Here is a 23,407-nt window from a genome sequence, read left to right on the forward strand (position 1 = left end):
TCAAAATCATTTTCTGCATACAAATGAGATTAATAAAGAACAAACTTCTGTTTAAAATAGAAATGAGGAAGAGAGGATTATAATGCCGTAAAAGCCAGTAATGATAAGTACCATCATTTTCACAGCAAGAATTCAAGTTACACAAGAACTGGGCCTTTAAAATACAGACAAATCTGCAGCAAATACAAAATAGAAACATGCCAACAATAACTGTACTGGAAATCAAAAGCTCGATTGTATAATTATTCCTCGCAAAACATCAAGCAATAAATGTATTCAAAATATTAAAATCATGCTAATAAAAAGAATAAATATCAGCATAGCCAACAAACATCTAATAATTTAAAAAAACGTGCATAAATTTGTTCTATTTTCCAAACATCAATAAAATATTTCAAAACCTCTGATGAATAAAACATCTAATAATTAAAAAATGTGTTACGCCTGTCGGTCGCAGACGGCTGCGACCACTGATGCTCACCTCTTTCTTTCCTGCCTTGTCACCTATGGGTAGAATGGTGGCTTCTGCCAGCTATAGCCGACCTTCCTGGCATTCCCGGGACAGCGTGGGTGCTGTGACCTCCATCTTGCCTTCTGGATTACATAGGCACACACATGCACACACAGGTCAGTCTTAAACATGTCATGGCAGGAACCTCGGGGGCGTCCCCTCCGGATGACGTGTTCACCCTGCTGTACTTAAGCTGACCAGCCCTGCCTACTGAAGAGTTAGCAAGGAGTTCCCTCGTTGCTGAATTCCGCTCATCTTACTGACTTCCTTTTACAGCTTCTACACTTTAGCGAGACGCTCTAGGTAACCGCTCCTCGGGGGCCCTTCCTTGTCTCTGGCTATCTGCTCCTTGGAAGGCCTTCTGCCTAGTCCGCTGTCTGTTCCTGTCCCCAGGACCTCTGCTGGAACTACAACTCGGTGAGTACCTCCACCGTTTACCTCATTGTGGGACTGTTCCGGTGTATCCTGCGCTGCAGGCCACTACTGCATCACCACTACACAGAGACTTCATCGGCGTATCCCGCTTTGCGGGCCACTACCGGATCTTCACATCTGAGGTATCTCCCTCCTGGGTATCCCCCTCTGCTCTGTTCTGTTTACTTTCTCCTGCACTCCCTGCTCCGCGGGCTGTGCCTTTCTACCTCTATAATAAAGACTCTGTTCCACAACTGTGTCTGACATCCGCTGAGACCACGCCTACCAGCGGTGAGCCTCACAGTGCTCCTCCCATTTGGGTGGTACCATCTCTCACCGTGGCCCAAGGGCCCATACACCTACAAGTCATAACAGATTGCTAACTCCATGGACCCGGCACAGGTCTCAGCGATTCAGGCCATCCCTGGCCTGGCCCAGCGAATCTCAGAGCAACAGAAGGTATTAGAAATAGAAAATCTGGCTAACGCCATCAACCAATTAAACTGTCGGCTGGACTCTGCCTTGACACCTGCCAAGCCAAGTGCTGTTTCCCAGCCGTTGCCGTTCTGGCCTCCAGTGCCCTTACCAGCACCCCTTTGCTTCGCAGGTGACCCCTTGTTATTAGGGGCTTTTTGAACCAGTGCAGCATGCAGTTTTCTTTGCAACCTGCGTATTTTCCAGATGTAATGTCCAAAACTACGTACATCTTATCCCTCCTGGACGGGAAAGCTTTAGCCTGGTCGTCACCCCTGTGGGAGCGAATGGACCCTATTCTCAATGATTTAACAGGCTTCCTTACCCTATTTCGCTCCGTATTTGATGACCCCGGTCGCAGGATCGTCACTGGATCCACACTTCTGCATCTACAACAAGGTTCCAGATCTCTGACTGAATATGTCATTGAATTCAGAACCTTATCCTCAGAATTGCACTGGGACCTGGGCTGCCTACATGCCATATTCCTGGATGGATTAAGTTCACGTATTAAAGATGAATTGGCAGCACGTGTATTAAGCGCATATTGCCGCCGCATATTATTGAGCGCATATTGTATTGAGCGCATATTGCTGCCGCATATTATTGAACGCATATTGTATTAAGCGCATATTCTTCAGTGCTACATTCGCAAGCCGCGATGGAACATCTGAACGCCCCAGCGTCCCCTGCGACGGCGCCTCCTGATTCCGGCATAAAAGCTCTCGGCCTCTGCTCAGCATGCCAGCTTAGAGCCACGCACAGCGAAGAGCCAGACTCTCTTTGTGCCCAATGTGAGGAGGCAGTGGGAGCCTCGGGCCAGGACCAGCCTCAACCGAGGTTTGCTGACAGTTCCCCAGGGGCCACCCTGGATCTAGCGGGCAGTCTCGACCAACCTGGGATCCCGGGGGACCTGGTACCCCGACGACTAGAGACCGCTTCCATTTCCTGGGTGGATCTCTTTAAGGGGATCCATGCCTTTGTACAGATGCAATCAGCTTCCCGTCCAGGCCCTGCTGCCGCTGCTGCTGCTCCAGCTGATCCTGCCCCTGGACCTTCGCGCCCTTATTGTGGGCACCCGCCTCCGAGCAGTCCGGTTCAGGCAGACCCTGATGTCTCGGAGGACGAGTCCGAACCCCCTGAGGAGGGGGAACTTCCCTCGGAGATTGAGCCATATCGAACCATGAGGCGGATCTCTCAGACCTGGTATCTCAGTGCCTGGCGGAGTTGGATATTACAGGTCCCAGCACTACGGTGCCCTCTACGCAGAACCCTTTGCTGGAAGGTCTTCATCCTCCAGCAACACCAATTTCCCTTCCTGCAAGCAGCACAGCAACTGATTGATTTGGAATGGGCTGCACCAGCGGCCTCATTCAAAGGGGGTCGGGCCCTGATGGGCATGTACCCCCTGGAACCGGCAATCAAGGAGATGCTGGCGTGCCCTCAGGTGGATGCCTTGGTTAGCGCTGTGGTCAAGCGCACTACCATTCCAGTTGAGGGGGGGGGGGCCGGCCCTCAAAGAGCCTCATGACCGACGACTGGACGCCATCCTGAAACAGACTTTTGAGGTGGCAGCTCTATCTTTGCGGATCGCCACCTGCTGCACAGTGGTGACGCGTTCCTGTTTGTCACAGGTCAGGAACAATGCTCCGGCAGCAGACATGGAGTCAGCTCTCTCGTTCCTCACGGATGCAGCATCCGACCTAGTCCGTACGACAGCAAAGGGGGTCTCATCCTCCGTAGCTGCCAGGAGGCAGCTTTGGATACGGAATTGGTCGGCCGATGCTCCTTCGAAGACACGCCTCACCAGACTGCCCTTTAGGGGTTCTTTCCTGTTCGGCAGCGACCTGGATAAACTAGCCAGCACATGGGGCGCCTCTCCAGTACCTCGACTGCTGGAAGATAGGTTCAAAAGGAACCAGCGCACCTTTCAAGGCCCTCCAGAGGTAGAAGCTCCCAGCGCTTCATTCTCCATAGGAGTCGCTACCAAGCACCTCGTCCTCCGGCCCGGAACCAGTCCTTTCGGACCAAGCAGCATAAGAGGGGAGCCGGCTCGGGGTCATGGCCCTGCCGCGCCTCCCAATGAGAATCAGCTGATCCATCCGGGAGACGGAGCCATAGGAGGCAGGTTAACCCTCTTCTACCCCAGATGGGTCGAGATTACGTCAGACCAGTGGGTCCTCGCCATCATCCGAGAGGGGTATTATCTGGACTTCCATCACCTCCCTCCGGACAGGTTTGTGGAATCTTTGTGTCCAATACACAAGAAGGCGGCATTGGAAGCTACCCTGGCGAGGCTCCTGTCCTTGAAAGCCATCATCCAGGAGGCTGCTTGTAGCTAAGAAAAGGAAGGAACCTGTTGCATCTCATGTGCCTGCCCTGCCCTGTTCAAAATTCAGGGGGTTAGCATTTCCTCTGTGTTGATCTCGTGATGCACAAGATCAGCACAGAGCCCATTGGCCGCATGTGTTTTGAAGGCGGCACACTTAAAGAAGTGGGAGAATGGGATTCTGCCTCTTCTCAGTCTTTGGCAGCCTCCCAGACCTCTTCTTTCTTTGGCCGCCGATGGGATGGAGTCTGCTGGCAGCCTCGCAGGCCTTTTCCTCTTCTTGGCTGCTGACGAGATTGGGTCCACAGGTGACCTCGTGGGCCTCTTTCTTTTCTCTTTTGCTGCTCTCCTAGATGTGCACGCAGTGATGGTGGTGCACGGCACATCCCATTTTAAAGTTGGTGGTACCTGTGCACTATGGGCGCTATGCCCATGCATCACTCTCCCATGCATCAAGCTATGCCCATGCATCACCCTCCCATGCATCACCCTCCCACGTTATTATTATCAAGTAAATTTATTTTATGTCATCCCGTTATTATCCTCCATGTGATTATCATTATGCTAACTATTTCTTGTTTCTTTTATATTATTTTATGTTTATTATTATTATAACTTTCATTATATAATATTACTTCTCTTGTTAGTTGCATCCATTACACTTCTGCTGTTATGCCTTTACCCTATTATACCCCCGTTTCTTCCACTCCCCCCGTTCACTGTATTTCTCTTAGTTCCATGTAAACCGATATGATGTACCCAGGAATGTTGGGATAAAAAAGTTGTTAAATAAATAAATAAAATAAATAAATCACAAAACTGAGCCATACCATAGAAGCTAAGCAGTGCAGAACCTTGCTTATCCTTTCCATTTCTCATCATACCCTCTCAATCCTGCTGTCACAGTAGGAGTGATGCTTACACAGCATCAACTTCCTGTAATGTGAGGGGGCCAGTCTCACGGTATGAAGCACAAGGTCTATGGAATCCACATGACTCATACCGTGAGACTGGACCCACACAGCACAGGAAGTTGACACTGTGTTAAGAGCTGCTCCTTCTGCTGATTGAGGGGGATCAGGAGGAGGCCAGTCTGCGCTGGGGATTACAGGGCAGTGAGGATCAGGGGAACTAGCAAGGGGATGTGTGAGAGGTTTTGGGAGGGAGTAATGAAGAGAGAGCCTTCTTGGGGTGATGTGGGAACACGGGCAGAAATTTTCAGGGGATATGGCAAGGGCCTTCTGGGGTGGGAGAAGCATGCGGGAAGAGTTTTCTAAGGTTGGGAAGGGCTTTCTGGGAATCAACGGATAGGAATCTGGTGAAAGCATTCTGGGAATTGAGGAGAGGAAAGATTGAACCTGGGATGGGGAGCAGAGAGAGAGAGAGAGAGAGCATGGGGATTAAGGAGAAGGAAAAAGGACCCAGAATGGAGGAAAAGGATTAGGAAAGAGGACCAGGAACTGAAGGACAGAGGATGTGGGGCAGTGGCCAGGGGGAACAGGGGACTAGGAATGTTCATTCAGGAGAAATGACAATGAAATTTCCTATTTTGTTTTGGGTCTTTTCAAAATGAAGCAATTTAAATTCAGAAGAAATTTTGTTGGAATCTTGTTTTGTTTTGAAAATTTAAAAAAAAGTAACTCATCAGGCCAAAGTCCAAAGCAAGGGCTGTGGCCTAAGCCCAAGCCTGATGCTGGGTCCTCGGCTGAGACCCGAGCAAAGACCCAGGCCCAAAACATTTTGCCGGTGTCGGGAAATTTCCTGACCCTCCCCCCACCCTACTTACCTTCTCTGTCAGGGATCTGAGGCCGCAACTAGGCCCAGGCCTGATGCCGGTGGCCCGGTGCCTAGCCTAGGCCAGGTGTCGAGACCTGGCATCCAGGCCCCGGCATCCAGCGTAGGCCCCAGTATCGAGCCTAATTTGAGGTGTGGGACCTGGACTCCAAGCCTGGGCCTTGTGAAGGGCATAGGCAGAGGTTGTGGCAACCTACTGTGACTTAGGCACATGCAAGGCCTAGGCCTCATTTAGGGATGCCCCCTGGACCTGGTAAATGGAGGCCAGGGAGGATCTTGACTCCAGTATCTTTTCGGGTAGGACAGATGGGTGGTGGGTCCTTTCTTTTTTTTTTTTTTTCCATTTTTGGGGATTTTTTTAATGTTTGGGTTTTTTTTGTTTTTTTTTAAATAAAGAAATTAAATAAACATTAAACAAAATGAATTTCATGGAACACCTCCCTCCCCCTAAAAATACAAAAACAATCGGAAGAAAAACAAAACATTTTTACCCCTGTACACCCCTATTGGTGACTAAGGGAGAGTGTAATGTGAGGGAGTGTAATGTGAGGGAGGAATAGGGTAATGTGAGGGAGGAATAGGGTAATGTGAGGGAGTGTAATGTGAGGGAGGAATAGGGTAATGTGAGGGAGGGTAATGTGAGGGAGGAATAGGGTAAGGATATTGATTATGAGGGAGAGGGAGAAAGGACTCATGATGGGGTAAGGAGGGAAGGAGAGAGAACCAGTGATGGGGCTGATAGACTCTGGATTAGTTGGGCAGGGACATCCAGGAAGATAATGTGGGAAAGGGAAAAGAGAGCACATGAAGAAGAGGTGAGAATAGATTGGGAAATAGAGAAAGGTGAGCAGGCAGGAAGAATTTGAAGAGGTGAAAAGGAGGAAAAAGTAAGACAGAAGCAGGAGAAGAGAGCAGAAAGAGAAGGAAAAGAAAGTATTAAAATATTCACTTTAAAGGAAAAAGACAGAGAAGCGAAATAACTTGTTAATTTTATTTTTATTTAAAATACTTTGTATTCCGCTGCTCCACAAATCTCAGTGAATTACAATATGCATACACACTAAAACAGCAAGGCCACAAAAATATGCACAACAGAAGTCTGAGTAGTAAATCTAATAAAAACATGAAAAATACAAAGAAAAATAAAAGGACAAAAAAGAAAAAAGGAAACCAGAGAGAGAAAGAGAAGATAGAGAGAGACGATAGAGAATGATAATAACATCAGCTTAAAATATTCTGAGACTCGGTTCAAGGTTTCTGATCTGGACATGTCTCTTACATAGAATTTAAATGTTAAACAGTTGGATTTTATTGCATGATTGGATTTTTTTCTAGTGCATAATTAATTCTCTTGTATCCAGGACATATATCTATCAGCCGTGAGGCTTTTGCACTGTATCTGAAATATTTTGAGTTGACAAAATTTAAAGTGTATGAGCTGAATTTTCAAAGGAGTTCCACATATAAATGTGACATATTGTCATAGCAATTTTCAAAAGCCATTTACCTGTTTAAGTGCAGTTAAGGCAAGTGAAACCTATGGATAAATCAATGACATACTTTGTAGCAATTTTCAAATGCCCACTTACACAGGTAAAGTGCATTTACACATGTAAAATCCAGTTTTAAGTGTGTAAATGCTTTTGAAACTCAGGCCCTATGCTTTTAGGTATATTTTGAGAGTACATTATTACAATTTTTCATAGGGATAGTCCATCATCCCCTTCATCCCCTACCTCAAAATGATCACTACTGGCACTACTGTGAACAAGGGTCCTAGATTTGCCCATCAGGAATCTGCTGAACGTACTCTAACCCTAATGCAACTATATAAATGGTGCTCAGACACTCATATGGTTATTGTTAGGAGAAAGGAAGAACCCACAATGGTCTCCATTAGAATCCACAGGGGGTGGGGGTGGTGGGGGTAATTGCTTGCACAGGGGCAGCAAAGCGGGTAGCACCTGCCCTATAGAGTTACCCACGTTAAGTGCAGTTAACTTGGCTAAAACCTATTGACAATTCAATAGCACATATTGTAGCAATTTTCAAAAGCCTTTGAAAAGCATTTAATTTAATTCAATTTTTATACCTCTGCTTCTCTCCTCTGCCTCCAGGAGGCCAACACTGGGTAGGCTTATAGCCCATAGGACCCAACAGAGAAGAGAGGTTTTGACTCTGCAAATTTACCCAGAAGGTCATAATAACTAGGGAGGGCCCTTAATACTTACCAACAGGAAACGCCAATTAATGGATCCACAGCAGGGGCAAATTGGCCTATCAGGCTTTCAGACATGCCTTGGTAGGCCAGTCAGGCTGATCATGCGGTTTCCTCTCCGATTCTGCTCATGTTGCTTGCCTCCTTTAGGTGTTCCCCATATTCTGGCTGGTGAGTACTGATCAGCATAGCTGCAGTCAGTGAATCAGTTTTCAAAATGCAATATTGGTTTAGCCTTGCCTTCTGCTGATTTTAGAAAACTGGAATCATCCTTCCAAAGCTGTTGGCCGGCCATATAGGTACAGCACGTAAACCAGTCAGGCTGCTGCGCTGGGTACACAGAGGAAATAAGGTATTGTGTGGCTGCTGGTCACCCCGTGGTTTAGATCTAATACAGGCAGCCCCAGGTTCTTGCCTTCTATGGCCACCACCGCTCTCTCTCTTCATTAGGACATCACTGGAGGACTGAGAGAAAATAGTGGTGACAGCAGAAGGTGGGAATGTGGGGTTTGCCTGCTTTAGATCCACACTGCCGCAGGGCCTGCATCAGCACAACTTGAGTGACAGCAAGTGGGCAACTTATGGTCATGGTATCTTGCTCCAGCCCCTACTCTGGCTGTAGCTGCCTCAGTCTGTCCCACAAAAACAGCTGCTTCTGCCTCAGAGCAAGCAAGAAGGAATGAAAGTCAGGCTGTGTAGGTAAGCTGAAGCTGCTTACCTACATGTGCCTGGCTTTGAATCCTCCTGTGCTGACCTAATGAAGAAAGAACAGAAGTGGTGGTAGAGCTGGGAATGTGGGGCTTCCTGCATTAGATTCTCACCACTGCAGAACCTCGAGCAGCACAACAGGAGTGAGAGCGAGTCAGTGGCCAATAGTCAAAGCACCTTGCTCTAGATCCTAAGCTCTGTAGCTGCCTAAGTCTGCCCCTAGAAAATAGCCGCGGCGGCTCCAGAGCAAGTATGTATTCATTGGCTCAGCTGCACTAGAGTCACAGGCTGCACAGCACCTCACTCCAGCCCCTATGTCCTGTCTTCACAAGGGTTTTTCTATTTATTCACTATTGTCCTGCTTTCACAGTGATCTGCTTCCACATAAGCCTTTCTGTTTCTTTTGCTAATGCTATGGTTCATGCTTTACTTTGCATAGTTTCTTTGTTTACTGTTATATTACCAAGTGGTGGTCACCCTGCATGTTCACTGCTTCTGCAGTATTCAGTGCAGCTTGCTCTAATGGGTTAACTTCTGACTTGGAAGCAGAGGATCCTGGCTGCTTTCCTCGTGTATATCCAGTAGCGCTGTCTGGCTTGTATGATTCAGCAGCTAGTCCTGCAGAATAATCCTCATTTTACCTGTCTTTATTGCTGTGGCCCACTGTTCTGGTTACTATTATCTCCAGTTTATGCACAGTAATACTTTGTTTAATTGTTCTGCCTGTTAATAAAGTTTTTGGAGTTGAAAAAGCTGCCTCCTATGACTGTGAGTAAAGACTAAGTTAAGCTGTCTATTTAAATTGTGCATAGAATAATCTAATCCTAACTATCTGGTTGGCTGTCTAAGATTTTATTAAAAAAAGATCCACTGCTTTAGCGTGAGTCAGTAAAAGTGTGTGTTCAATAGCTGTTTAATGTTATGCTACAAAACGCATATGCACAGGTCACTTAGGTCAGTGAAATATTCGGAGTACGTATTCAAAAGCCATTTAGACAGATATCGGGAAAGTTGTCTGGCTAGAATTTAGCTGGGTAAGTCAGGGTAAGTCAGGGGTGTTCCTGGGCGGGCGGTAGGCATTCCGGGGAGGAGCGGAGTTAGCTGGTTAACCTTGTGCGTGCCGAGCCCACTTCGAGCCGCTCTGCCTTCCCCCGTTCCCTAGCCCCCAACCCACCTTCCCTTCCCCTACCTCCCCTGCCCTTTCCCCCTACCTTTTTCTTTTTTTCTTTCTTGTTTCCAAACTTACTTCAGCCCTGGGGCTGAAGTAAGTTGTGCGCGCCGGCCGACTGCCGATGCGCGATCCCAAGCACAGCGGCAAATGGCCGCTGTACCTGGAGACTCTGGCTCCGCCCCCACTCCGCCCCCTTTTTGCAAGCCCCAAGACTTACACGGGTCCTGGGGCTTTATGCCTGTCGCCGGGCCTTTTTAAAATAGGCCCGGTGCGCGTAATCTTTATAAAATCCGGCCCTTCGGATCTGAATATTTATCCCTTTAAATTTTACATCCATACATTGCCTTTTTCCTTGCTTCCTGCATGTGGAGAGCACCGGAATGAGAATTTTAATTTCCTGATCATTCCCATGGCAAAAACGTATATATTGCAGATAGCAGCTACATATCAGTTTCTTCTTCCATGGTCAAATAAAGAACTGAAAAATGTTTTTTTCATCCATGTCTCCAATATAAATAAAAAAAGAGGTCAGATCACTATCACTAAATTTAAACCATACAGGGACATTAGTCAGCACTAAGATACATGCATGCACAACTGCGCAGAGTTCTCCATGCAGCCTTGCATGCTGTGTCTTAGCCTGTGCATGATCCAGGCCTGGGGAGAGCTGAAGAACTGGGACCATTTCACTGCTCCTCCTTGTACGCCAGCCCTACCATACAGTGTATTGAAAATTTGCGAGGTGGCACTTCCTCTAAGCTGATCTCACAACCCATAAGATCAGCATAAAGGAAGTGCAGCCTCACAAGTCAGCAAAAATGCTGCAGAGGCTGGCACACAAGGAGGAGCAGTGAAATGGGGTTCCTTTTGCAGTCTTTCCTGGTTCCTGTGAATCTGCGATGCTCCCCATAGGCAGGCCTGGCAGAAGTGAGAGAAAACGTGTGTGTGTGGGGGCATGTTTGTGTGGATATCAGAGCATGTACGTGTGGGACAGAGAGAGGAGAAAGTTTGTGCACCCTTTTCTCTCTCTCTGCACTAATCCATGAAAATCTCAGTGTGACCTCAAATCAAAAGTTCCCAGGTATGGAGAGCAGGGGATTTTTTAAAATCCTTATTAGTTTTAACTATTGGGTGATATTTCATGTGTCTGCTGTTTTGAAATCTTTCATTAGTGGGAAATCTTTTAAAAAGGTATATGAGTTTTCAATTATTGGATGTTATTCTACGTACTCATCAGCTGTTTTAAAATATGTATTTTTATTATAATGGTTTTATTATTACAATTGAGGTTTTATAGTTCTTGATTTTATTGTTTGATGTTTTATGAAGAATGGTGAGGTTTCTGTTTTTCCATTGTTGCACTGCATAAACAGGCCAATGCAATACTGTTTTCTATGTGCATCCATAACCCCAAAGCAAAACAGGGGCTAGCGCATCCAAAACTCGTGTCCAATAGTGAGCGTAGGTAATAGTGTTCATCACATGTAAATGCATGTTGATGACGCTATTATCTATTGCCCCCGGGTGCAAAAAAAAAAAAAAGTGCACCCAATGCGCACAGTTTTATTCGCTAAAATTAACGCCTGCCCCAAGCAGGCATTAATTTTGGAGGAGCCCAAAAAGTGTACAGAAAAGCAGAAAATACTGCTTTTCTGTACTTCCTCCGACTCAATATTGTGGCGGTATTAAGTCGGAGGAACTAAAAAATTAGAAATGTCCCCCCCCCCCCCCAATTTTTTTTTTAAAAAGGGTGCCAGCAGTCAGGTTAGGAAAATAGTCGCTCAATTAATGAGCGTCCGGTTTCCTAACCCGTGACTGTGCACAGGTTAGGAAAACGGACGCTCTAAAACTGAGCGTCCGTTTTCCTAACCGGTTGACAGCCCCCTCTCCTGGGAGCCTGCTGCCGAGGAGGCGCTAAGAGCACGCTATTTCCCCTACTGCCTCCTTTTTACTGCGGCATGTGATTTAAATATTAAATTGAGTGCCCGAGAGGGGTGGATCAGTGCACGTTAAGGGAGCGGGCGCTCATGCACCATTATTGCATTACCTGAAAGACAGGCCAATGCAATAAGGTGTTCCCGGCAGAGCACACAATTTAACCTCAGCGGTATGCACATTTTTTTGTGCACAAACTTTACTGCTGATGCAGCATTCAGCTATGCACACAAAAAATGTGTACCTAGAACTGTGAGTATTCCTGAATGCTCTCTCATGGAAATACCATGCTAATGAGCGCATTGGCTATTACCCCCCATACAGAAAGGTGTGCTGGCTTAACTCCTAGTCCACAGTGGAGTAAAGTTTCCAAGGCTAATATTAGTCTATACATGGAACCTGGAGTTCTGCTGCTGGGACCTGTAGTTGGGATTTTATGTGCAGAAAACATGATGTATGCACAAAAAGCATGCTTTCTGCACATAAAATATGATTTATGCGCACAAAAAACCTTTGGCTCTGAATAGCAGTTTTTGTGTGCACAAAGCATATATTCCACATATGAATTCCATGTACATATCCCAGCACTCAAATGCATAAAAGTTAATATGCACAATAAAAGATATGCTCCAAACTCTCTACTCCTAACTACGTGTGGAACACATTTTTTATATACATAAATCATACTTTATGTGTGGAAAACATAATTTGTGCACATAAACTATGTTTTCTGAGCATAAAATATGATTTACACACAATTAATATTTTGTTTTACATTAATAATTTACTCACACTTTCTGATTTGTACACATTTTTTAAACTTGTGATTGGACGTTTGTTGTGTTCGTGCCTATTCTCGCCCTCGCTCCATCCTCTCTTACCTTTGTGGCGACTGCCTTCGGCTCAGACAGATAGACAGATGCAGCCGCGGCTTCTCCCTGCCTCTTGGTTCCGGTATCCCCGGGCTGGCTTGATGCTACGGATCCACCATGTTCCTGATGACGTAAAGGTGTGCACACGTGCTCCAGACTTTGTACCAGCAAGGGCGGGAACCTCGGGGGCATCCTCTCGTAATGACATCATCCGTTTTCAATTTAAAAGGTCTTTGTTTGCTAACTACAAGCGAGTTAGCAAGGAACTCCAACGGGACTTGCTTCGGCAGTCCACGCTACTTACAACTACGTTCTGAGTCAGCAAGGGGAATTCTTCCCCAGTGCTCGGCCTTTTCAAACTTACCAGGAGTACCCGCTCCTCGGGGGCTCCGCTCTCTCTATTCTTGATTTCAGATTGTTGGACGGGATCTGGTACTCGCTCTTCGAGGGCCTACGTTCCCGAAGACTCAGAAGACTCCTATTGCCTGGAGGCGATTGCAGACGTGAACACATTGAGTCCTATTACAGACAGGAACCGGTACTCACTCCATGAGGGCCATTGTTCCTAATCTCTAAGGCTCCCTTCAGTCTAAGACGTTATTGCAGGTACGGAGATCGTGAGTTACTATTGCAGATTGCAGATAGGAATCGGTACTCGCTCCACGAGGGCCTATGTTCCTAATTCCTTTCTCATACTCTCTTCTTCCTCAGAAGATATTGCATACCTATATATTATGGATTACTATTACAGATTAACAGATAGGAACCGGTACTCACTCCACGAGGGCCTACGTTCCTAAATCTCTTCTAGCCTCTCTTCCATTCCAGAAGCCATCCCATACACAGTTATTGTGAGTTCTATTTCAGACTGCCTATAGAAACCAGTATTCGCCTGCGGCTCCTGTTCCTGTATAATGAAGACTCTCTATTGCATAAAGAAGACACTACAGAGATCTACAATTGTGAGTGTATCATCTACCACTGGTTGTGGCCAGCATGCCCTGTCTACTCACTACCTATAGTCTCTCCTTACAGCTCAGCAACTCAGAGATCATAGTTCCAGTATCAGAGAGACTTCAGCCCTGCCGGGCATATCAACTCACTACTGCCACCTCTGGTGGTTCTACTTCCAGTCTGTGTTTGTCTCAATACTGTGTTTGTCTCAATACTCCAGCCTAGCCAGTGGTCCCTCTCAGGATCTCCACTTGAGGGCGCTGTCATCTGCCATCGGCCCAGGGATTCACTATTTCTATTAAGTGTTACTTCCTACACTAATAGAGTGGTATTATCATCTGCCACTCTGTGGGAGCCAACCCACATCAGATCATTACTCCTCTCTCTGCAGAAGCTGATCCATATCAGATAGCTATCTCCCCGTGGGAATCATACAGGTTGCTGGTTCATCTTTCTACAGGAACAAAGCATAAAAGTTGCTACTCCTTCCCTCTGAAAGAGCAGAGCACTAACAGATTGCTACTCCTTAGCAAGATCCATAACAGAGTGCTAACTCCGCTTCTCCTGGCGGGGTGATCGCTAACAGATTGTTAACTCCTCCTTCTACGGGAGTATCCAGCAGCCAGATTCATAACAGATTGCTAACTCCTCCCCTCTGGGGGAGCAGATCTATAACAGCGTTAAAAAAATAAGGGGCAGATTTTCAAAGGGTTACGTGCGTAACCTGTAAACCTGCTCCTGAGCGCGCCGAGCCTATTTTGCATAGGCTTGGCGGCGCACGCAAGCCCCGGGACGCGCGTATGTCCCGGGGCTTTGAAAAAGGAGCGGGAAGGGGGCTGGGGGTGGGCGTGACGCCGGTCCGGGGCGGTCCGGTGGCGGGACCGAGGCCTCGGGCACAGCGGCTGTGCTGGGGGATGGCGCGCCGGCAGCTGGCCGTTGCGCGCAAAATACACTCGCCAGAGGCAGGTGTAAATAACTGAAATAAGGTAGGGGGGGATTTAGGTAGGACTGGAGGGTGGGTTACATAGGAAAAGGGAGGGGAAGGTGGGGGGGGGGGGGGGAGCAGAAGAAAAGTTCTCTCCGAGGCCGCTCCGAAATCGGAGCAGCCTCAGAGGGAACGGGGAAAGCCATCGGGGATCCCCTAGGGCTTGGCGTGCGCAAGGTGCACAAGTGTACCCCACGCACACTTCCTTAAAAAATCTACCCCTAAATATTAGCCTGTGTGTTAAGGAACTGTGCACTGAATTTCAGTACAAGGTTTTAATGTTCAATTTTTGGCATCAGCCCCAGAGTCTGGCTTATTGAGATTTACAGTTCTGTGTTTGTCTGCTAGCCATTCTAAACGGGTTACAATAATACATAAAAATGTACTAACACGCATGCTGGCAGAACATCACAGAACACAATACTGAATTACAAGTCTGTGGCATAACAGCAGACATCATGAAAATGCTAATTGGAATAGATTATATCTTTTTTTCATGAGGCTTAAAGCTAATCAGAGCTTAGTTAGAACTCCTGGGGAAAGGTGTTTCACAGGACGGACTTAGCACTGAAAAGACCTGCTTATGTGCTGCTTGCAACCGTGCAGCCTTAAGTGAGGATATAACTAAAAGCTCATCTCTCTCAGAATGCAAAGTTCATCTAGGCACATAGGTTAAGAGGAAGCCAAAGGAGCTGAAACAAAACTGGTGACATATGGTTTCTGAAGGGGCAAGGACGAATGAGTCGAGCGGCTGCATTTTGCAGCAGCTGCAATGGTTTAATGTAACGTGTTGGCAATGCTTCATCTAATGACTTGCAATAGTCGATAAAGAAAATTACAAGTGCCTTGGCCATTGAATGAAAATCTTGACCTGAAAGAATATATTTTAATCTTCCAATTAGGAAAATGTGGATTTTAACAAGGCATTTAACTGTAATTGTAAGGTAAAGTTGATGTCAATTGAAATACCTACATTTCAAACTAGCTCAGAGGGGCACCCCATCCAGGGATCTACTGGGGAGAATTACTGTAGGTTGTGAATGACTTACCCATCGTAACCTCAATTTGGAAGTGTTTGGCATCAACCTATTTTGTTTCATCCAGTCATTAATGGCCTCTAAACACTGAGTCAGAGAAGTCACTGGGGCAATCATGTTGTGTGGGGATATTAATTGTATGTCATCTGCATATAATTTAAAAACAATTCCATAGGAGGAAATGATTCCACAGAGCAGCTGCATATAAATATTAAAAAGAATAGAGGAAAACGCGGACATCTTAGGTACGCCAGCTGACAATGTTTTTCATTTAGAACAGTTATCCTTAACTCTTACCTGTGGCTTGTGATTTGACAAAAATGGTCACTTTATTCCGTGTTTGGTGTATCTTTCTGTGTTCTGCACGTGTGACTGAGGTGAAGTATTCTACTAGATTATAGTTTCTGTATAGGTATCTGAGGCAGCCTGACTTATTCTGTTTTCCTAACAGTAGATGTATTAATGTTTTAGGGCCTGGTGTAATATTTGCAGTGTTGCCTTTTCATAGGTAGGGTTGTTAATGTGAGTGCTGGCAGTTAGTACTGTTTTGATAATTAAAGGTTTACTGCATTGTAATTGTAATTCACTTTTTTCAGAAGATTGGCTGTCGATTTGTTTTCAGCATCAAATTAAAGACATCACAATTTTTAAATACCTACAATACCGTAATCCAAAGGCTGTATGTAAGTGGCTGTGTGTTGTGTCTGGATCCCTTAGCCCACTGTGAGTGCACCATAGGAAGAGATCAGTGAAGGGTGTGGACGAATGATGCACTCATGTTTCTAGCACTTTGGGAAAAATGAGCAATGAACCCATAATTCGCATGTGCATACACAATTCATAGAATGCATGCATCTGTGCAGATCATGCTCCGTCATTCTTATGGTGTTTCAAATAGAATCATGAAGGCATTGCTCATTGATAGCCCTGTTGGTTCTGTTAATCCATTGGTAGATTGTCCATGGCCACTATCCTGGAGATGCTGGAATAAAAGGAACAGAAGGAAGAAAGAAGAGGCAGCTTCAGGGGCAGTGGTGGCAAATTTATCCAAATGAGAGCAAAATCAAGTGTTCCACCCCCCTCCCCCCAGTCTTCAAGTGTCCAATCCTGATCTGTGGAAAAGTTGGCAACACAGGATGGGGAGTGGGGGTGGAAGGAGGAAAGCACCTATGGGCCCGTGCCCCGGATCTTTCTAGTAACACCCCTGCATGTTTATACTTTTTATTCATTTTTGGCAAGTTTTATCATCCCCAATCTCCCCCAATAATCAATGCAAAACATCTATTACTGAGGACATAATTTCTTCATTGTAATATGAATATTTACTATCATTAATTTTAAATTGTAATCTTCATACATCGTTCTATGTAACATGTTGTTTCTGTATGTAAACCGGAGTGAAGGCAACTCTGCTATACCTCGGTATATAAAAAAATGCTAAATAAATAAATAAATAAATAAATATTTAGCAAATTGTCTGAAGGTTGCTTCTACTAGCACTACATCTCTTTCTTTCCTTCCACTTTCTGTAGGTATTACACTTCTAAGCCTTGTTGTACCAATCAGTGGTGGAGTGCTTATAAACTACAAGTGGCCAAAAGTAGCAAAATTAATTTCAAAAGTAAGTCATGATTTTTTATTCTTGGTTAAAGCAAGATCATTGTGCCTGAAAAACTTAGTGGAAGAGAGGTGACTGTTGTTAACCGCTGCCTAGAAATGTTGCTAGAGCAGGATACTAATATTTAAATAAATAAATAAAATATACAACAGCCAAATGTTAAAACATACTGTCGCCAACGTGAAGCACTATTCTGTTTTAGGGGTTCAGGTATTGTGTGATAGTTGTCTTTTTATTCAGTTTCTGTTCTCACTGATTTTTCACTGAGGAGATGCTTCTCACTCCCTCTCTCAAGCTGTGACAAGATGGAAAGCCTCGTATCTTTAAATAAAGTCCTGTTTCACAATTCCTACTGTATCTTGTACTTAAGTATATTGGAACAAACTCAATCTGTAACAAATATAACATTAGTTGAATGTATGTTTTTCACATTAAAATGATTAATTTTGCTTATTTATTTGTTTTAATATTTTGTCTTTCTGATGCAGACTACAGCAGATTCCATGGAACAATGCATTAATAAAACACAGTACAATGAAATTAATAGAATGCTATTCAAATAAAATAAATAGTACCATACAAACTAAACCCACATAATGAAATAAAATAATGTACTATCAGAAACTCTCACCTTGCAACACCCTTCTTTCTACCTTTATCTAATTCACCCCTTCATTTATCAAAATGCGTTAAGGCTTTATTGCATGTGAAAAGCACCGTTAATGCATGCGATAGCACCATATTGTATGATGCGATGCAAATCTGAAAAAGAGGAGGAATTAGGGATGGAAGTGGGCTGGGTTTACCCATTTTGTGAAGCCCTATTCACATGGCTTTAACACTGATTTTCCATCAGGAACCTCAGATGGGATAGGTATTTATATCCCTATGGGAGGCCCACTTATTAACTCGAGGTGAGGTTTAGGTATTAGTGTATGGGCTAGGGGCCACTTTGACATTCAAAGTGAGACTTATGAACAGAACAGTGCTCTCTAGTGAAGATTTGATGACCCTCGGAGTGAGGACACTCAGCCAAAGCTGAGATTTGTGCAATGTTCTCTCAACCTAGCTTGATGTTACCAGGTAGAGAGTCCATCAAGCTAGTTTTAGAGAACATTGCACAAATCTCAGCTTTGGCTGAGTGTCCTCAGTCTGAGGTTCATCAAATCTTCACTAGAGAGCACTGTTCTGTTCGTACGTCTCACTTTGAATGTCAAAGTGGCCCCTAACCCCTATACTAATACCTAAACCTCACCTCGAGTTACTAAGTGGCCTCCCAGAGGGATATAAATACCTATCTAGTGTGAGGGCATTATTTTCTCTCTCTCTTGTGGTTGTAGGTAGGAAATACCACATTCTGGCAGTAACACCCCTTTTTCTATCGCAGGCAATATTTAACGCAATTTGATAAATCCAGGCCTCAGTTTGGAAGGCCTGTAACTCCAGACCAGAGCATTTGACTGAAAGACCTGTTAATGTTTCTCCTGGAACAATGATGAGGACCTAATCTGGCAATGCAAGAGCAAAAAGCCAAGTTTTTTAATTTTTTTTGAACAAAAGATAGCTAGATTCACTGTGAATGTTTAGTAATAAAGAATTCCTTAGAGACAGTGCTTAACAGCTAAAAGCTCTCTCTTTTTCTCACACACACACACACACACACACACATATATACATTGTTATGATTCAGAAAGTGGACCTCTGTTCTGAGGTAGAGTCAGCGCTACCAAAAAGGGAGTCAACCCTCTTTGGTCTCTACCGTCGGATGGCAAGGCCTGCTGATGTAGATGTTAGATGAAGACTTCACCCTGGAAGCTTGTGATCCCCCCAAGAGGAACCCGTAGGAACACGGCCGCTGGGACTTAGGAGACTCCCTGAAGACTGAAGATAGTCTGGATGCAGGCGCCTCCTGCAGGTCGTAGGTTCCAGATGGCTGGCGCCTCCAGCAGGTCGTAATCAGTCCGGGAGTAGACATTGAAGGATAGTCCAAAGCCGGTCCAAGGATCAAATTCCAGAGAGAGGTCGAGAGCCAGTCCAGGAGCAGACAGGAGAGTGATCCGAAGCCAATCCAGGGGCACCATAGGAGAGTGGTCCGAAGCCAGTGCAGGATTAACACAGGAGAAGGGGCCAAAGCCAGTCCAGAATTAACACAGGAGAAGGGGCCAAAGCCAGTCCAAGTCAACACCAGAAAATCACCACCGCTGGTCCGAAGGTCAGAAGCCAAAGAATCAATCCAACGAGGTGGAGAAGCAGAAGCGGGACGAGGAGCAAATCCAGGAACACGGAACACAGGAACCAAGCACAGAGCCTCAATACCAAGGCAAGGTCTGAGTGTTAGACCTTGCCTTAAATACAGGAACCAGAGGGCGGAGTCTTCAGCCGCGAGCGCGACTCTTAGCAGAGGCAGAGGGGGAGGAGCCAGCCCGGCCGAAAGGAACCATGCGGCCGGGCTTGGCAGCGGCAGCAGCCATAAGGAAAGCAAAAAAGAAGGCTGCCATGACACCCGGCCCTGGTTGCGGGCCGCCCGTCCTAATAATACCCCCTCCTTTAGGCCTCCCCCTAGAAGGCTTGGGTTTTCCAGGGTGTGCAGCGTGAATGTTCGTGAGAAGAGACTTGTCCAGTATATTCTTAGCAGGCTCCCAAGAATTCTCTTCAGGTCCGGATCCTTCCCATGCTAGAAGGTATTCCCAGGTTTTGCCTCATTTCCGGACATCCAGAACCTCCTGTACTTGGTATATGGTCTCATCCTCAGCCCTATGTTGTGGAACTTCGGGAACTTTCCCGGAAGGCCAAGTGAGGACCAATGGCTTCAGAAGGGACACATGGAAGGAGTTATGTATCCTCAAGGTGGCCGGCAAATGGAGTTGGTAAGTCACAGGACCAATCTGTTGCAGTACAGGAAAAGGTCCAATATAATGTGGGGCCAATCACATGGAAGGAACTCGCAACTGGATGTGCTGGGTACTAAGCCCCACTTTCTCTCCTGGACAAAACCGTGGAGCTGATCACTGATGCTTGTCAGCAAATTTCTTGGCGATGTGGGCAGCTTTCCGGAGCATATGCTGGGTGTGAATCCAGAGCTGCCGCAACTGTACTGCGGTAAGCTGAGCTTCCGGTGAAGGCACCGGGAAGGGCATAGGTAGAGGCGGCCTGGGGTGTCATCCAAATATAATCTGGAACGGAGAACTCCCCATTTTAATACTTTATTACGAAGCCTCTTAGCCACCACAGTCTTGCCAGGTGGGACCGTGATTGTTGTGGAGAGGATAATGCAAGCTGGGTCAATAATATTTTGAATTGACTCCTCAATGTCAACATTGGAGAAAGATCGAGACAGTGCATCAGCCTTGATGTTCTTATTAGTGGGTCGATACCGTAGTTCAAATTCGAAAAAAAAGCACCCAGCGAGCCTGACGCAGGTTCAAGCGTTGAGCTTGTTGGAGATATACCAAGTTCTTGTGGTCCGTGAAGACAGTGATACAGTGTTGTGCCACTTCCAACCACTGTCGCCACTCTTTGAACGCGAGCTTGATGGCTAGAAGTTCCTTGTCACCAATGGAATAATTGCATTCAGCTGGAGAAAGTTTTCTAGAGAAATAGGAGCACGGAGGAGACTTCCCTGATGTGTTATTTTGGCTCAGGACAGCTCCTACTCCTTCAGCAGAGGCATCAACCTCTACTGTAAATGGACATCTGGCGTCAGGATGTCGGAGGCAAGGTTATTGTAGGAAGGATTCTTTTATAGCCTGAAAAGTTTCAACAGCCTCTAAAGGCCAGGCCTTGATGTTTGCCCCTTTACGAGTGAGTGCAGTAAGGGGCGCAGCCAACTTGGAAAGGTTCTGAATGAAACTACGATAGTAGTTTGCGAATCCAAGGAATCGCTGGAGTGCACATAGACCACTAGGCTGGGGCCATTCTTGAATGCATTTTAATTAGTGGGATCCATTTGAAAACCTTGCTTAGAAATGATATACCCCAAAAATGGTAAAGATTCTTTTTCAAAAGTACATTTTTCTAATTTGGCATAGAGTCGATGTTCTCTCAAACGTTGCAATACTTGAATAATGTGTTGATGATGCATCTGTAAATCGCAGGAAAAAACCAAAATGTCATCTAGGTAGACTACCACGCAGACATAGAGCAAGTCTCTAAATATTTCATTAATAAAGTGCTGAAAGATGGCAGGAGCATTGGTTAGTCCGAATGGCATGACAAGATATTCATAGTGGCCATCTCTGGTGTTAAAAGCAGTCTTCCACTCATCTCCCTCACAAATCCTGACTAAGTTATAGGCTCCTCGGAGATCCAATTTGGAGAATACCCGGGCTCCCTGTAGGCAATCAAAAAGTTCAGCAATAAGGGGCAACGGATACCGATCCTTGACCGTAATTGCATTCAGTCCACGGAAGTCGATACAAGGACGTAAAGTTCCATCTTTTTTTCCGACAAAAAAAAAACCCGGCTCCAGCTGGGGATTTGGATTTTCGGATAAACCCCTTCTGAAGATTATCTTGGATATATTCAGACATGGCGCAAGTCACTGAAGTGGACAAGGGATAGACTCTACCCTGAAGGGGCGTGGATCCAGGAATCAAATTAATTGCACAGTCAAACTCTCTATGCGGAGGCAAGATATCTGTGGCCTTTTTGGAGAATATATCCGCGAATTGTTTGTACTGAAAGGGTAATTTCTCCAGGAGCGAGGTATAGATGAAGCTACAAGTGGAAGTACTTCCTTTTAGGCAGGTTTCGTGGTATGCTGGACCCCAATGAGTAAGTCTTAAAGATGTCCAATCAAACTGCGGATTGTGGCGTTGCAACCAGGGAATACCAAGAACTACCGGATGAATAACTTTCTGGAGGACATAGAGGGTGATCTGTTCGGTATGATTGGGTGCAATGTGGCAGTCCAGAGAAACGGTGTGGTGTGTTATTCTTTCTGGAAAGGAGTCTCCGTGGATGGAGAAGATGATCAACGGCTTCTGACAAAAATGTGTGGGAATATGAAGTTGCTCCACCATTTCTTGTAAGATAAAGTTTCCACTGGCCCCAGAATCTACTAGGGCCAGCGTGGTGAATTTAAGTCCTCCAATGACAATGGTAATAGGCAAGGTCAGAGGGGGCGCTGGAGACATAATGCCTAGGGTTACTCCCCCTGGGGAACCTAGGCTTTGTAGTTTCCCGGACGTATGGGACAACCTGCAATACGATGACCTGACCCTCCACAATATAAACAGAGACCTGCCTTACGACGTCTTTGACGTTCTTCTGGTGAGAGAGGACCTCTTCCCAATTGCATTGGTTCTTCGACAGTCCTTTCTGTATTAGAGGCAGTTCGACAGACGGAAGCAACCGAGCGAGAGGGCGTAGTACTCGCTATGTGCCTTCTTGTACTTGATCCCTCACGAGCTCTTTCCTGTATCCGACGGTCTATCCGGGTGACCAAGTCCATGATAGAGTCCAATGATTGAGGTAACTCCCGAGCTGCCATTTCGTCCTTAATTTTGAGTGACAGGCCCTCCAGAAATATGGCCTGGAGACAGTTCTCCTCCCAATGTAGTTCGGAGGCAAGGGTTCTAAATTCAATGGTGTAGTCAGCCAGTGACCGACCTCCTTGCCGAAGTTGTAGCAGCTTGGAACCAGCAACCACTTGTTTCCCTGGATCGTCAAATACCGCTTGAAATAGTTCCAGGAATTTAGGAAGGTTTTGTAAAACTGGATCTGACCGTCGCCAAAAGGGAGAAGCCCAGGCCAGGGCTTTACCCTCTAATAGAGACATGATATAGGTAGTTTTGGTAAGATCATCTGGAAACAGGGAGGCTTGAAGATGAAAGTGCATACTGCACTGGTTGAGAAATCCTTGACACAAGCGAGGTTCACCAGCGTAACGTGGAGGAGTAGGTAATGGAATCACGGACCAGGTATTGCTCTGCATTACCAATGGTAATGGTGGAGGGGCTGCCTGAGCCGTAGCTATAGAATCCAGACGGATGTTAAGTCCTTCCAAGGAAGACGCCATGGATTCTAGTATGCGTTGCTGCACATCAAGGAGGAACAGATGTGTGTGCTTTGAATGTTTTGCTGCAAAAATAATCAGGTAGTAAAAGAGTTAATAAAAACCTGAAAAACAATTGTTATTTATTAATTTCTTACAGAAAATAACAGGGTAATGAAAGGAAAGTAACAGTATTTGTAAGATAAATGGAACAGCATTGAGCAAAAACTCTCAGGAAAGCAAGTCAGCAAATGCTCAGTGCACACCAATCACTTATGAGCATCACTTTATTATTAAGCACATGCCCAATGTAAAACCGGGTATACAATGTAGGACAAGAAGAGAAAGAAAGAGAAAAAAACCCAGATGGACTAATTAACTAATAAGGATGC

The 23,407-nt window shown here is 45.7% G+C and overlaps 1 protein-coding gene across 1 annotated transcript in view; it reads left to right on the top strand.

Annotated features, from left to right (window-relative positions):
- Nucleotides 1–23,407, top strand: part of SLC10A6 (solute carrier family 10 member 6) — a 55,522-nt gene that overhangs the window by 9,296 nt on the left and 22,819 nt on the right. The window contains exon 3 of the mRNA XM_029599204.1: nucleotides 16,935–17,023. Within this exon, the coding sequence (XP_029455064.1) occupies nucleotides 16,935–17,023 (89 nt within the window). The remainder of the gene's footprint in view (nucleotides 1–16,934; nucleotides 17,024–23,407) is intronic.

Source organism: Rhinatrema bivittatum, chromosome 1 (assembly GCF_901001135.1).
Source record: "Rhinatrema bivittatum chromosome 1, aRhiBiv1.1, whole genome shotgun sequence".
Classification (NCBI taxonomy): Eukaryota; Metazoa; Chordata; class Amphibia; order Gymnophiona; family Rhinatrematidae; genus Rhinatrema; species Rhinatrema bivittatum.